The following is a 15,585-nucleotide window of genomic DNA, read 5'->3' as shown; positions in this document are numbered from 1 at the left end:
CTTCCTTTCACCAGTAGATGTCCTCACAAATTTTGAATTTAAACATGATTTTGGTTTGTACATGAACTTGAATAGCTCAAATAGCTCACTCCAGACACCCACCTTTCAATAAATATGTACAGAAATAAAAAAAAAGGTTCGTGTTTTGAATTTATTATATTATTTTTTTATGAATTTATTTCCTACTGAGCACTTAAATTGTTTTTAATTGTTTTGAGCTCAACTCCACAGTTGAATGTGTTGGTGCCATTTAAAATGCACGGGAAAACTACCACATATAAGCACTGTGGAGTTTTTCCTCTCATTGCAGCTTGTAGGGTGGAAGAGAAAAACCAACCGAAGTCGCGTCTCTAGGTATTCCTTCCTCTATGGTGGAGTTTTTCCTCTCATTGCAGCTTGTAGGGTGGAAGAGAAAAACCAACCGAAGTCGCGTCTCTAGGTATTCCTTCCTCTATGCCCAGTACGCAGATCGCGCTAAACTTATCTCGACAATTTTTGTATCTACACGCGTTCGCTAAAAGACAAGATAAATTTAAATTTAAAAATAACGGCTGAATCACAGTAACATTTACTTATACCTACTTACAATCAAAATTACATACATATTTTTTTTGCCTCTTATTCCTTGCAGCAACAACAATGAACACAAATGTCAAAATTTATCTGTGAAAAAATGCGCTGAGCTTTATTTCGCGAGCTAAATTGAGTGGAGACTTTTTGAAAAGTAGTAGATGAGAATTCCAATTTAGCGCGTGAACTGCGTACTACCTGGCTAAAAATCCTCGCTAAAATTTATCCTTGGAGGAAATTTGTATGAAAGATAAATTTTAGCGCGATCTGCGTACTGGGCTTTAAACTAAAATTTTGAAGGAAAGAAAGACTATAGAAGGGGCGAACCTAAAAATTATACTTTCCATAAGTAGAACTATTCCATAGTGTTCTATTACAAGATTCATGACTCTGTGGCCACAAGAAATATCCATGGCTATCAATCCAAAAAAGAGCGGGACTTACAGCAGTCAAAAGCTATTGCCGTCGTTTTGGTATTGCTTTAAGAATGAGGGAGGTTTTTTCTGTGTGTGTGGTTCATTTCCCTCCGATTTTGGATCATAGACATAGTCAATTCAAATAACAATTATACTTGCATAAGGTCCATTTTGTTCGATTCGACAAGCTAGAGTTTGTACACGTTTAGTATAAGGCTTACTTACGCAAGTCATCCATTTTGGAAAGAAAGGAGGTCTCCTTAAGGCTATCTAGAAGTGTTAAGAAGAAGCCTTGTAAATATCAATTAAAGACGAAATTTATAAGACCTGTTTGAACCGTTCTAAAGAAGCCTTGTATTTTCAAGTGACAGAAGGGTTCTATAAGACCTGTTCCAAGAGGTTCTTGTATGTTTGTAACGCATTAGAAAAAAAACATTGCATTTCAATGTGAGGTTTCAATTATTAGCTCCCAATTTTCCACTCATCTTTAATATTCGAGCATGGTCTACTGGTAAGGTGCTGGCTTATAGTCGGAGAGGCGACCGTCGAGTTACTTAGCTCATAAGGTTAGAGGTTTAAATTGGTGTCAAATGAAAGATAAGTTAATACTGAAAATAAAAAAAATAGGGTTGCCACTTTTAAAATGTGAACTTCCATGTGGCAACCCTATTTGAAAGGAAAAATTGTCACATAACTAATACATTCATATCTTTGTTGTTTGGCCAGATACAAAATTTTTTTAAATGCCAAACGAAAGTCAAAATATTAAAAAAAAAATAATAAAATAATATAAAGAACGTAACCCTACAAATGTGGCAACCCCATTCAAATGAAAACTACACTGACAAAAATCTTCTTTGAACAAAACAGTATAACTTTTTATGCACGAGAGAGCTAAACTATGCACCATATTTTAGATAATAGTAACTTCTATCTAAAAAATGTCGGGTGCCACCTCGCAAATGCAGACAAGTACTCGGCAACCCTATCCAAATGCTAAAAAACGCAAAAATCACTTGTTTTTTGGCCAAAGTGTATAATATTTGATAGAGTTAAAGTCTATAAAATACATCATGTTTAGCTAAGACTCTCTTCTATCTAAAAAATGTCGGGTGCCACCCTGCAAATGCAGACAACTATTGATTTTTGCGTTTTTTAGCATTTGGATAGGGTTGCCGAGTACTTGTCTGCATTTGCGGGGTGGCACCCGACATTTTTTAGATAGAAGAGAGTCTTAGCCACATTTGTAGGGTTACGTTCTTTATATTATTTTATTAATTTTTTTTTAATATTTTCACTTTCGTTTGGCATTTAAAAAAATTTTTTATCTGGCCAAACAACAAAGATATGAATGTATTAGTTATGTGACAATTTTTCCTTTCAAATAGGGTTGCCACATGGAAGTTCCCATTTTAGAAGTGGCAACCCTATTTTTTTATTTTCAGTATCAACTTATCTTTCATTTGACACCAATTTCAACCTCTAACCATATGAGCCAAGTAACTCGACGGTCGCCGCTTGGACTATAGGTACTGAGTTTTGGTTTGCATTGTGTTGTTTTTGTTTTAGGTGTAAAATTGATAGAGATCCGCATCAATAATAAAATATATCTATTTGAATCATTTTAGAAGAAATAACATAAGCAATTAATTGAATAACATAAACAATTAATGCTCAAAAAATAAAAGAAATAAAGAAAAAAAAAATAATAAAATACAACTCATCTGTATAAGGTCGTATAACTACATTCAGCGCAAGTGATTGCCTCCATAGCAAGGTAAAGGCCTGACTAAAATGTTTCGTTGTGCTATAAGAAGGCCTCCGTAAGTCAATTTTACGATGCTCATCAGAAGCTTTTAGCCTGAGGATATTGCCTCTGAAGGAAGGTCTTTTGAAAATTCAGTAGGTAATTATGTATGTGCCAAAATGATTTGTATAAGACTTGTCCTTCTATACAAGCCAAAAGCAGCTTGCATATTGCAATGAACCTTATGCAACTAAATAAATACTTTGACACTCAAGTAGGGACAGAAACAAAATTTTGTTAGGTTCACAATAATTTGTCTCAATAACAATAACTCGATGATTTTAACTCAACCTAAGTGGTTGTTCACAAACGAGGTAGTTGAAGCATGTATGTACGTACAAAGTACATACATTTGTACCTTTGTAAAGAATCCTTAACGACGATTGGAAAGGCTGAGGTTAAAATGCCTGTGACTCGTTATTTGTTTATCAAGTAGGGGAAAGTGGCCTAATATGGCCCATCAAGGTAAAATTGCCGCGTTGCTGGAAATTGTAGAATCGAACAGAATTAAAAGGTTTTGTGAATGGGTGAATGCAATTCTTTAGTTTATCTGGGTAAAACCGACATATAGGTACGAAATGTAGACTTTTGAATTCGTTATTAAAACGAATACGGCTATAAAATTGCAAACCTACTCATATTTTGGGTATACCTCCACTCCCAAAATTAGCTGAGGGCTCTTAGACTATATAGAAACATCTTCACTTCCATTGAATCTTTAACTTCAACTTTCACGATGAAGTAGAAATGACCCGCTGGTTGGATTGATTTTTAAAGTTATTTTTTTTATACATAAATAAATATTGCTTCTAAATTCGAACTGTCACTTTTTGAACTTCTATCTCAGTCTTTAGTTTATAACGATGCCAGAATGAAAATACTCTCCTCGACAGTAACAAAAACATAGGTAATTTTTTAAAGAAAAAATATTTTATTCTGTTTTTCTAATGTATTAATAAATACATAGGTCCCCTTTAACATAATAACAAAAAAATACATACATAAATACGAAAACAAAACTCATTTTTAAAAGCTTCTCCCTATAATACGATCCAGGTCATTCCAACTGCAAGAGTAGTCGATTTGCAGCAGACCTTTTTTACTCAATCCAAACTTATTGCCATACGTGTTACTGTATAATGATTCAGATCTTCGACTCAAAGTGCTTCCATAAAAAGAACTCTCATAGATCGATGGAGGGCTGGAGTAGAGAAGTGCATTGTGGTTCTGGGCCAAGCATTCATAGCAATCTGGGACACTGCAAACAGATGCATATGGAGTCTCTCCATATGGACTGCAGTAATCATAAGGGGCTGAAGGATAATCGACTGTTGGTTCAGGTTTCGGTAGTGACATGCCCCGCCTTCGGGGAATAGCACCAAATCCAGCCTTAGCATTACGTCTTAGAGTGGCAACACTCTCTTCTCCGCAGCTGCTGTTCCTCTCCGATGAGGGGGAAGAGCTGCCAAAGTCTGAAACAAATTTTAAGTTTTCCATACAAAAAAGAGTATTTACAGTCATACCACCATAAGTATTGTACATCCTTGAGTCTCTTCCAGGATAGTCATCATATTTAACTGTGTTAAAGAGCCCTCCTTCGTCCATCTTGCTAAAACAGTCTCCACAGTCCAACTCACCTCTTTTCGGCATGTAAAAATACTGTGTTGGTACTGGTTCTCCAGCTGGACTTGGAGACATCGATGTATCATAAATGGACGTACTTTGTGGGGTTGCATCTATCTTCCTATAAAACAACATAAATAGCTTAAGGAGTCCTTTGAAATAAGTTTTATTAAATGAACGCACTTGCGGACGTAGTCATAGTTCTCTAAATCCCAGGGATCCACGTAGCACCTTTGCGATGGCAAAATATTTGTGCCATAGATATCTTCAGTTGTGTCAATAGAATAATAAGTGGAATCTGAAGTCTCCACTGGCAGAGGAAGCTTGGGGCCTCGACGCCTTTGCATTGTGCGTGCAGTTCTCTCGCGCATCTGAAATTGAATACGAAAATAACCATAAGAAAAGATCATAATTAAATAGATTGAAAGTAAAGTTTAAAACAGCAAAAAGCTTCGGGTGTTGAAGCCATGCGTCAAAGACATTATTAAAATAATTTATGGAACGTGCGGTGCGGTGTGCGCACTGTTGCTGCAATATCAATTGCTTTGCATATAGCTAGTCTATAATGATACTCTTTTGCTATTAAATTATGGCAAACTTATTTCAAGACGACCTGTGGCGGCGCAGTGGCTCAGGTGCACGATAGGTATATCAGTTTGGTTAAAAGTGAAAATTATTCTTCGATGCAATCATTTGAGCATTAAGTTAACTGCCCCTTGCAATGTGGTTTAGCCTCTAATAAGCTTATGATGAATACTGTGGGTTTCGACATATACGAAATCAAATTGTTCATAGGTGAGTGGTTCTGGTTGGTAAAAGTTTGATGAACGTAGAAGGCTTAAAAAAACATGATATTTGGTTGTTAAATATTGCACAATTTACAATGAGGTTTAGTAGGTTTATGGTAAATATGTATATCAATAGAAATTTTGAAGAAGTAAGGCATTGTAAGGTTCTGAATTCTGAATAGGTATCGAAAACAATCTAAATTGGCTTAATAAATTAAAGAAAAACATTTTTTGCTCTTGCAAAATGAACAAATTTTAAATAAATACTTTAGATTTCTATAGTAAAACATTAATGAGTTAAATTAAATAAAGTTATGTAAATATTAATTGGCTAATTAGGCTGGTATCCAAAATGTGTTTTACTACACTGTTACACACAGCTCTTTCTTCATTGAGAATTGGGTTAAGAATGGGTTTATATATTTTTATTTATAAGGCTAAATCCAGCTTTCCTTAACGAAACAAAATTCACAACCTATAAAATAACTGTAAATAGGGTCATAATTTGTTCGCGTTTGTGCCTCCAGCTCTTACATAGTAAATTAGATTGATCGAATCAGAAGTACAAAGAACAGAAGCCTACACGACCGTATTTTTATGTTCAAAGGTGAGATCCTGAGAATCAGAAACGTTGTTGCAATGTTCCAATACGATCGCGAAGTAAGAAGAAAGGAAGGCTTAAAAAACTCCTGGTACAAGCAAATGCAAAAACACCAGCATTCAGTTGGTTACAAAACCGAAAGGTTTGACGCCGATTTCTTAGGTCAATCGGCGAACCCCACATGCGGTTCAATACTGTGAAGCAGATACGTGAGAGAGTTATCATCCCTTCGACATCATCATAACAGAGATCATAACAGCGCCGAATCAAAGAAAGAAGAATAATAATTTAGAGAAAACTTAAAGGGACACTGTGGCGTATGTGTAACTTTTTTTATTGGAAAATTTAAGTGAAAATTGCAATTGTTGAGTTTTTAATAAGCCGAGATGACATTATTTGACCATTCCTTGTTTTTTTCCGACGGTTTTATTATATTGGTCGAGGCCATGGTGAAGATTTTTTTAGGTATAAGATGCAGCACTAAATTGCCACTTAAGAATTTTTTAAAAATAATATCAGCAAAGCTTATTACAGATATCGGATAAGCTTTGCTCCATGGTTTTATGGTTTTTCTAATAGTTCCTATAGTCAGAACTGAACGAAATTGAAATGGGACCACACTGCAGCTTTCCAATACAAAAGGAATTATCAAAATTGATTCACTCAGTCCAAAGTTATGAGGTAACAAACATAAAAAAAATTTAAAAAATACAGACGAATTGAATACCTCCTCCTTTTTCAACGTAACGCTAATAATGCTATCTGTGCAACGATGCCTTAAAAGTAACAAACGTAAGTCTTCTTTAGATTTCATGTTAAAATATTTTCGCAAACAATGCAACGTACCCAGTAAATATTGTCTTTGATTTTTTTTTTTTTAAGAAGACATGAATTAATTATCTTCATAATGCACCACCCTAAAAGCATTTTCACTTTTCCATCTGTATTTTCAACCAGATGATGTGAAATTTTTGTAAGCCAAATATAACACAATACAAACATTAATCTTCAAGAATGAATATCATTGCATGCAAGCGAACAACATCTTCTTCAAGTCAGCGCCCACGTTGATGATGTTCAATACCTACACAACTCCATTCCTGACACTAAGTTCAAGTGCATGTTTCTAATTACTAACCATCAGATGCACCAGCACCATGCACGCACCATGTTTGGTATACGAGATGGCTCATCGTCATCTTCTCAAGCTCGTACAAGACCAAGCGGAAAAGGAGAACACCAAAGACGAAGGCGCCTCAATGCGCCATATTGTTTAACGGTGTGAAGCGAATCCAATTAATTAATTAATAATTGTATAGAAAACAAAGAGAGAAAATTTTATTTTAAAATTAAGTCCAGAGCAATATAATTATATCTGAATAAGATGGTATCTGGTATTAAACTTTAATACGCAGATTTATAGAAAGTTGCATGACAGTAATGCAGCTTGGAGCAAGTTCAGTGCCATCCTTATTGTAAACAAAACATTAAGATTTTAACTTCCTGTCCAGCCAGTCAGACACAACACATACAATCCTTACGTAATTTTTGCTGCAAAGTATGTAGGTACCAGCCTCTCTTATTTACTGGACAAACCACCAGAGTAATTGGTATCGGCGCGGTTCCAGTAGTGTTTTATAATTTCCATAAAGGCTATTTGTAGCATCGGGTCCAGGCGACAGGTTTTACGCTCGCCTTCCGTAGAGCGATGTTGTAATGGGTATAGTTTTATACCGTAACGCTGCTCTGTTGCGCTGCACTTAACGTCCAAGTTTAATGCTGTTCCCAGAAGTCATATTGTTGTAGACGATCGGCATTTAATTCAGGTTTTTATTGGTTTTTATACGCTGAATTGAACATTTCATTTAAGTTTCCCAGTATATCCGATGAAGCAGTTGCAGGGGATCAATAAAAATATTTTAAACTAAACGTTTGCAGAACGCGCGCTCAATTGTGGCGTAGAGAAGCCGGTTGCCTCGATCGGTGGCGGTGGTGGTGGCGATGCCGATGACGGTGATGGTGTCGGGTCTTATACAATTTGTTGATTGTGATGTGATGGAACCAGTAAGCAGCAATGCGAAAAAAAAACTAGGGATCTCACAACAACTGGAGTGATCATTGTAGAGTTGTATATCTGTTCATTAGTGTTGCTGATTTCTTATACATATCTCAAGCAACATGCATAAATCTTCTGTTTGTCGTGAGATTTCTTGCTCACTGTAAAATTTATGACAATAACCCTGAACGGTGGATTTAAAACAAGTGTCATACTTCGTTTAAGTTGCGGTCTTGAAGCAATTCAGAAACTGGTGTTTTGAGTTATCCATATAACAAAGTAGGTTTACTTGAGGTGGAATGTTGCGAAATTGTTTATACTTTTGTTGCGAGTAAGATGTTGGATTGTGATGTGATGATGATGACCTTTATATGGCTTTTGTTCGATTAACTAGAAGGTTGATATAGGGTTTTGGATTATTGTATAGGAATGGATAATGGATTTATTTATTTTTCACTGATTTAAAACATCAAGAGATAAAGAACCTTTACTTAGAGATAAGTAAAACGATGATATACCAAATAAAAAAATTTTTCCAAACTTAACCCAGCGATACATTTTAGCAGCAGTAATTGATCTAATAGAGCAAAGTAGAGCAAGAAAAAGGAACACTAACATAGAATTCAACACCAAGGTTTATAAAAGAGGTAATCACAGTAACAAGCATAATGACTAGGATCACTCAAGAGCAGTGTAGAAATGACGCTGCATGGGTTTAAGTTTAATCATGTCAAAGTTAAAAAATAATGAACCAATACCTGCTTTTTGACTTAACTGCAACTTATGATTTTTAATATATGTACTTTGTTGAATTTCAGCATCATCGCCATACCATAAACAATATCTTTTAATTATTAAATAAGATGCATTTTATACATTAAGCAACCAAAGCTAATGCAAAATCACTTTAAGTAAGTATCAAGTGGTCTTAGGGAAAGGATTTTGATCATAAGCGAATTCATAAAACTTACAGAAATACGATTACTTGATCTTTTAAGGAATACCTATGACCTATAGCCACGAAAACGTTCATTCAGCCCTATTTTTGTTTTGCTTTTAAATGCACCTCTCCTTAACTACCAATCTATAAAAACCATTGAACCATCCACCACCTATGATCTTAAACATTATACTTTTTTTTAAGTCGCCATTTGTACTTGTCTACCTTGCTTTACCATCGCTATCAAAATGACAGTGTTCCAGCACGCAAAACTGCTGATGACTTTTAAGCCGGTCAGCAAGTTAGTAGAAAAGTAAATTACTTGGAAGTCTTATTTGACAAAGAGACCCCCTTTAAACATTTTGGAAGGAATGCAGTTAGGCAAGTCTTTGACTATGAGTTGAATACCAACTTTAAAAAACGGTTGAGAACAAGCTACATTTATTACAGCATACTATCAATACCTAAAGAGGGGTATTATCGCCTGCTATAGCTAACCAGTTAAACTAAATCTAAACGGTCTTCCTCACCACTTTATTTGAACGCCCAATTACCACACTTGATTATTATGTTAGAAGAAGCCTAACATTTTCTGGGAAAGCTTAGAGTAGACATATGTACTTTCAACTGCCGTCATATTAGCCCTTTTCCTAACTAAACTGTAGACCTAATAGAGGAAGCAATCAATTCAGAGAGTTGCGAGGGAAATAATATAACTTGCCCTGGTCAATGGTCCTTCTAACCTTACTTATAAAAATGGATGATAATATTTCAGGAAACACTTTCTTTTGGCATTTGCAAGAGCTTAAGTTCAAAACTTGTGATACACATTACACATTTAAAAATCTCCACCATCGTTTCGTAGTTTTGTTTTGTGTTTGGTGTATATTTCAAACTTATTTTTTTGGTACAAATTAACCCGCCAAATTATTACATAGTTTTTTCAATAGTCATCATATAGTCACAAGTAAAACTATGCCTACTCAAATACAATCACGTTCAGCAAAGCAAGTCTACAAAAGTGAAATCGCCCACAATGAATTAATTACCAAGTACAAATTATAATTAATGGAAGAAACTCCTATTGTATGCACAATATTTCTTGACAAATAACCAAACCTACCCACGCACTGTGATTAGGCAACAATATTGTCAAACTGTTGTATGGTTGTGGCCGAATAATTGCTTCATTAATACAAACTTCGAACAACGACCTTTAGATCAGGGTTCATGTATCTGTACTAGAGCATAATTGAGTGTGAATAATTTGGTTCAACATTTTAAAGAAAAAAAAGTACAATATAATTTTGTAAGCTGTAATACAAATAGAAACTTTACAATTTTTATTTGAATTATATGAAATTGGCTTGGGTCTTGATTGGGGTGTGATGATTTCCTGTTGTGAACAGTGAACACCCACTTTTACTTTTACTTTCAAATGTGCATGCATACAGTAATCTTCAAACTCATAACATAATCAATTTTATTTCTGTATTATGTCAATGAATAAAACTTACGATCATATTATTTATCTGGATTGAAATTTATAATAAACATAATGATTAATTTTCAAGTGTAAATTGCCTACAAGTTTCTCAAGTTTGACGATCCTATGAATTTTATTAACATATTATAAATTTTAGAGACGCTAAACCGGTGTATTTTTAAACGAGGGTTTAAGCTAGCAATACATCTACAAAAGACATTAAAACGGCAAATTATGTATTAAAAATTCCAAGATATTTCTCAAACTTTGGATTCCGATGACGCATTTAACAGTTGATGAACCGAAGAAATTTTTAGTTTTAAATAAGTTCGTCTTATTTTAATTGTTTAATCATAAAAAAATGCATGCGTTGAATTGATTAGATTTAAGCTGATTAGTTATTTATTATTTTGAATTATGTATATTAGGCTGATTCAAACAATTTTGTATTTTGTTCAAAGCATTACCGAAAATATTGTTGGAAATGACGAAAAAATGCATTTTTAAACCTTTACCCATTAAAAATTGCCGCTTTAGCTAGAAATTTGTTTATAAAATTACGTTTCATATTTTAATAAATTTATGTTTTCATTGTTTTTATTAAAGAAATTAAATAAAGCCTTTGACAGGAAAGGTTTATTTTCATTTTTTAAGATATATTTGCAAAAAAACACTCATGCTAAAATTTAACGCACACTCTAATTATTCTACAGAAGAAACCTATTAGTACCTTAAATCTCAGTATAATGGTTCTTGTCTCAAATGAGACAAGAATGAGCTAAAATGTATGTGATAGAATGGAATGAGCGTAGAAAAGGTTTGGGGAGAGATTTGCTGAAGTCTGTCTGTCTACTTTTTAGGGGTGGGTCATAGATTTTCCTGGGATATATTCTACTTTGAAACACGTATGGAGTAAGTAAGCTTTCCTAGACCTGAGTTAAGTGTCCAAAGTTGCTGCCCTCGTATTCTCGAAATTAACTAATAAATAGTCAATTTTAATATTAAAATAGTTATATGTGACTATTTAAATAGTCAGTAATGACTATTTAAAATAGTTATCCCGGTTTTAACTATACAAATTGTTATTTTTTTTTCTCTGTGTGGTATTCTAGAACAGGATGGCGGGCCAATAAACAATACAATTGGTCCGCAGTTTATTTTGATGCACGAGTTCAAAGTGGAAAGAACTGTCACTTTTTTCTGATTTTTTTTCTTTTTCATTCTTACTATTGTTGCTGATTAGCATTTGACTGAAATAAGCAAATACACTAAAATACGCACACTCACAAGACTTTTAAAACCATCTTAAAAAAATGTACATCGGTTTTATTACAAAAGTTAAGAGGTGTGTGTCAATTTTGAGCAGGAGTTTTTATTTGAGCATAACGCTCTAACACTACAAAGGCATGGAACATAATTGTTGATCAACTAAAATTTGAAAAAAATATTTTCCATATAAAATTTTTTTACCTTTCCCAAGTTTGTTTTTACATATAGTTAAATTTAATAAATACAAAGAAACTAACATCTTTTTCATAGATAGTTTTCTATGAGTCAGGGTTTGATATAATAATTTTAAGCTACGGCAGTTAAGTGAAAAAGAAATCTGTTAATCTGTTTCCATCAAATTATCTCTTTGAGCAAAAAAATGTTTTAATGTTCTTAACAGCAGAAACGTACAACTCAGTCGTGGATTTAATTTTGTTTTATTTGAAGAAACCACTTAGCAATCTGGTGAAATATTTTGTTTAAATTTATGCATTTCAAAAGATATTCCAAAGCATCATCAATAGCTATCAAATTTACATTGTAAACAAATTCGATGCGGCTGCCAAATCTTCGAGGTCAACTCGGGATAAGCACAATAGTGATTTCTGAAGAAGTGAAGTAGCAAATGATTATAATGATGATGGCTTTGGAATTTATTTAACTATTTAACTATTCAACCAAAACAGTCATTTCGGTTTCTGTGCAAATTATGTTTAATGAAGAGATGATGTTAACTTCTAAAAATGAATAAATTGTTGATTTTGTAATAAGCTGTTATCTTTTATTTCAGGAAATTAATTAATCAATACTGAAATTAAGTGTTTGTTGATTTGGTTAAATGTAGATGTAGTAATAATATCAAATTTGATTCACATAAGGCGGATTTATTTTAGCAACTAAACATTGAAACAGCCCAATTTCACGGTAAAATAACGACAAAACTAGAGAAAAATAATTTGAAAGCAGTTTCGTACATACTTTTTTTTATTTTCAAAACCTCCAATATTAATATACAAGCAATTTAAAAAAAATGATATGCACTTCCTTATGGCTTATGTAAATACCAACATTTACAGTTAAACACAAAATTTAAAAACTTTAAACAAAAATTTAAATTTTCTTTTTCACATTTGCAAACTTAAAATCTTGATAAAGAGAGTATCTTCAATGTAATGAATAATACCCACGACCAAGACCTTCGTCTATAAAGACCTCACCAAGATAAACGCCTTCACACTTTGTATTTTGAGCAGAATAAAGATTTATTCATAATTATCGCATACATAATAGTTTTCTATTGTTCTTAACAAGCCCATTAATTGATCTCACAAAGAAGACTAAGAAAGCAACAAATCTCAACAAAAAAAAAATCATCGCTTTTGTTTGGAAGTGAGATTTGGTTGAATATCTTTTGTTTGCATACTTAGATATTTTCTAACAAACCTTTGGGGTCTGATAACTTTAAATATTTATGATATAAAATTTTAAGGGAGAAACTGCCACTTTTAGCACCAATATTTCAGAGCTCAATGTGTTATCTCTTTTTTTTTAAACTTAAGTAAAAACGCCAAAAATAAGAATATTGGAAAATCTAATTGCATTATTCATTTAAGTTTATATTTTATTAACTGATGCAAAATTAATTAAGAGTTGAATGAACCTAAATCAAACTTGAAACATTATTACGGTGTTTTAAGGTACGGAAATCAATCTGTTCATTACTTGAATCCGTGTTATGAGATACTCGATGAGAATTTAAAATTAGCAAAGAACAATTTGTAAAGATGTTACACTCCCACAATACAACAAAACGCAAACCAAATTTGCGTTTCTGTTAACAATAGCTGTTCACCTTATTTGTATCCAAATTGATGTCAAACGGTCTTTATCCAAAAAGTGTGTCGTCGGGGAAGACCCAAGGGCCAAGAAACAATAAATTCTTTTCCGAAAACAAATCAAAGTAAAATATAAAACGACCAAACTTTAACGAAGTGTTATCGAATAGTTAAGCCACGACGAAGTCGGCGCAACGTAACGTCGACCAATCCAAGACAACGATTGGAATTAAACTGATTGGAGTCACAGGTGAGGCACGCAGCTTAGCCAAAGTAAGCTGAGAAGCAGCAGCTGTTGCTGCCTTTGGCGAATATAAAAAGATAAACAAAAAGTTACACCGGCCAAGTGGGAGTTTATGTCATAACGCAGCCTACGAAGAAAAAAAACGCACTATATCAGTCAGCTTCAGCACCAGCACTATTTACAAGCAGCTGCATCATGTATTTATAGTACAAGAGGTAGTGTTAGAGAAATAAAATAAAATTATGAGTAGGCATATATAATAGCATATATATAATAGTTTGTGCATATGCACAAAATTTCATCGAAGTCTCTTTTATCTCATTTTGGTCGTAAATTCAACGCAGTTCCAACATTTGCGTTCCTTTTCAAGAAATAGATGCCAATTTAATGTCTTTATTAATGTGTTAAAAAAGTTTTTAAAACTTTTTTGCAGAGATTCTTGAAATATATTTTCGAAGAATTTTTCTATCCTAATTTCAACGTAATAAAATGCACGACTGGGTCGCACGAACTTGCTCTTAGAATTCAAGTTGCTTAAATTTTTAAGACTTTTTATATGGAAATTTGGAAAATGTAGGTACCTACTATAGGGGGAAGTGGTCACCCTTCGTACAGTTTTTACTTATTTTTTTTTAGTTATTTATTTACTCACTCCAGCTTCGAGAAAATGGACTTTATTTGTAATATGTATATTATTACACTTTACAAAAAAATTTGACACTTCTAAGTCAAAGGCTTAAATAGTTATAGCCATTTTACTGGAATTAGATTTTTGTACGAATCCTCCCCACCCGTGGGGTACCTTCGTACAGCACATGGGGTACATTCGTACAGGATATTTAAAACGTTAATTTGACTAACTTTTGATTTGTCAAATGCCAAATATGAGTTTTAAAACATTTAATTACTTATTAATTTATTAATTAATTGAACTTGACTCAGAAAAAAAACAAAAACAAATAAAAAACTTAATTTTTTGCGATTCGACGATTCTAAAACAAATTTATATAAAAAAACCAACCTTAATTTACTATAGAATGCGACAAACTTATTATAGGTTTAAATTTCATTTCAATAAAACTGTAACTCCGTGTTTTGATTGTTATCTGCTCAAGAAAATTTATTGGGGGGCATACGTATGCGTACGAATGTGCCCCATGTTTGACTGTACGAATGCTCCCCAAGCTGTACATAATGCAGAAAAATCGATTTTTGAAAAAATGTACTGAGGTTTTGCATTATTTATAATTAAAACACGAATTTAACACTTTAATAAACAATTCTTCATTAATGTTTAGCCAAAAACATACTTAACTTAAACACAACATGACATCAAATGTACATAAAAAAATTACTCAGAGCACTAAAAAACACTAAAAGTCTCGTGGCGACCGAATCCGTTGCACTTAGGATTCAAAATTTATCTAGCAGCTCGGCGCCTACTATGTCTATGCACACTAGTAAGCACGTGTTTGAATACCGTTTAGTTTTTGTTTTATGCTCACTGTACGAAGGGTGACCGTGTACGAAGGGTGACCACTTCCCCCTATAGGTACAAAAAAAAAATCGTTTTTTTTTTTAAATAAAATAAAATCTGAATCAAATTGCCCTCCAAAACAGGTATGCAGTTTTGATTGATATATTAAGGTGCATTTTTAGAAAACAAAAAAAATTTCAAAATCGTTAGAGCCGTTTTTTAAAAAAACTAATTTTTTATGAATAATTTTTTGGAAAAAAAGGTTTTAAATAAAATTGGTATGCCATTTTGTAGAAATCACTAATCAACATCTAAAAACAAAATTTCAAAAAAATTCAATGTTCAAAATTTTTTTAAAAATCCAAAAATTATTTTTTTTTAAATTTTGTTTTTGGCTTATATTAAAATTATATAAATGCTTCTTCACAAAAATATTCGTTAAAATCGAACTAGCAAAATCGGCGATAATCGGA

General features: G+C 33.1%; 2 protein-coding genes across 2 annotated transcripts in view; one reads left to right on the top strand and one right to left on the bottom strand.

Moving 5' to 3' along the window:
- The window catches only part of LOC129917873 (sodium-dependent nutrient amino acid transporter 1-like), a 268,552-nt gene that overhangs the window by 183,659 nt on the left and 69,308 nt on the right, over positions 1–15,585 (top strand). The window lies entirely within an intron of this gene.
- Positions 3,702–13,775, bottom strand: LOC129917878 (uncharacterized). The gene is made up of 4 exons (XM_055998081.1): positions 13,409–13,775; positions 4,600–4,787; positions 4,317–4,537; positions 3,702–4,265 (listed from the first exon to the last, which is right to left on the bottom strand). Exons 2-4 carry the CDS (start codon positions 4,785–4,787, stop codon positions 3,820–3,822), a joined length of 855 nt encoding a protein of 284 aa, XP_055854056.1. The 5' UTR covers positions 13,409–13,775; the 3' UTR covers positions 3,702–3,819.

This window comes from Episyrphus balteatus, chromosome 4, assembly GCF_945859705.1.
Source record: "Episyrphus balteatus chromosome 4, idEpiBalt1.1, whole genome shotgun sequence".
Lineage (NCBI taxonomy): Eukaryota > Metazoa > Arthropoda > Insecta > Diptera > Syrphidae > Episyrphus > Episyrphus balteatus.
Note: the sequence above shows the minus strand (reverse complement) of the source record. Positions and strands in the feature narration are given on the sequence as shown.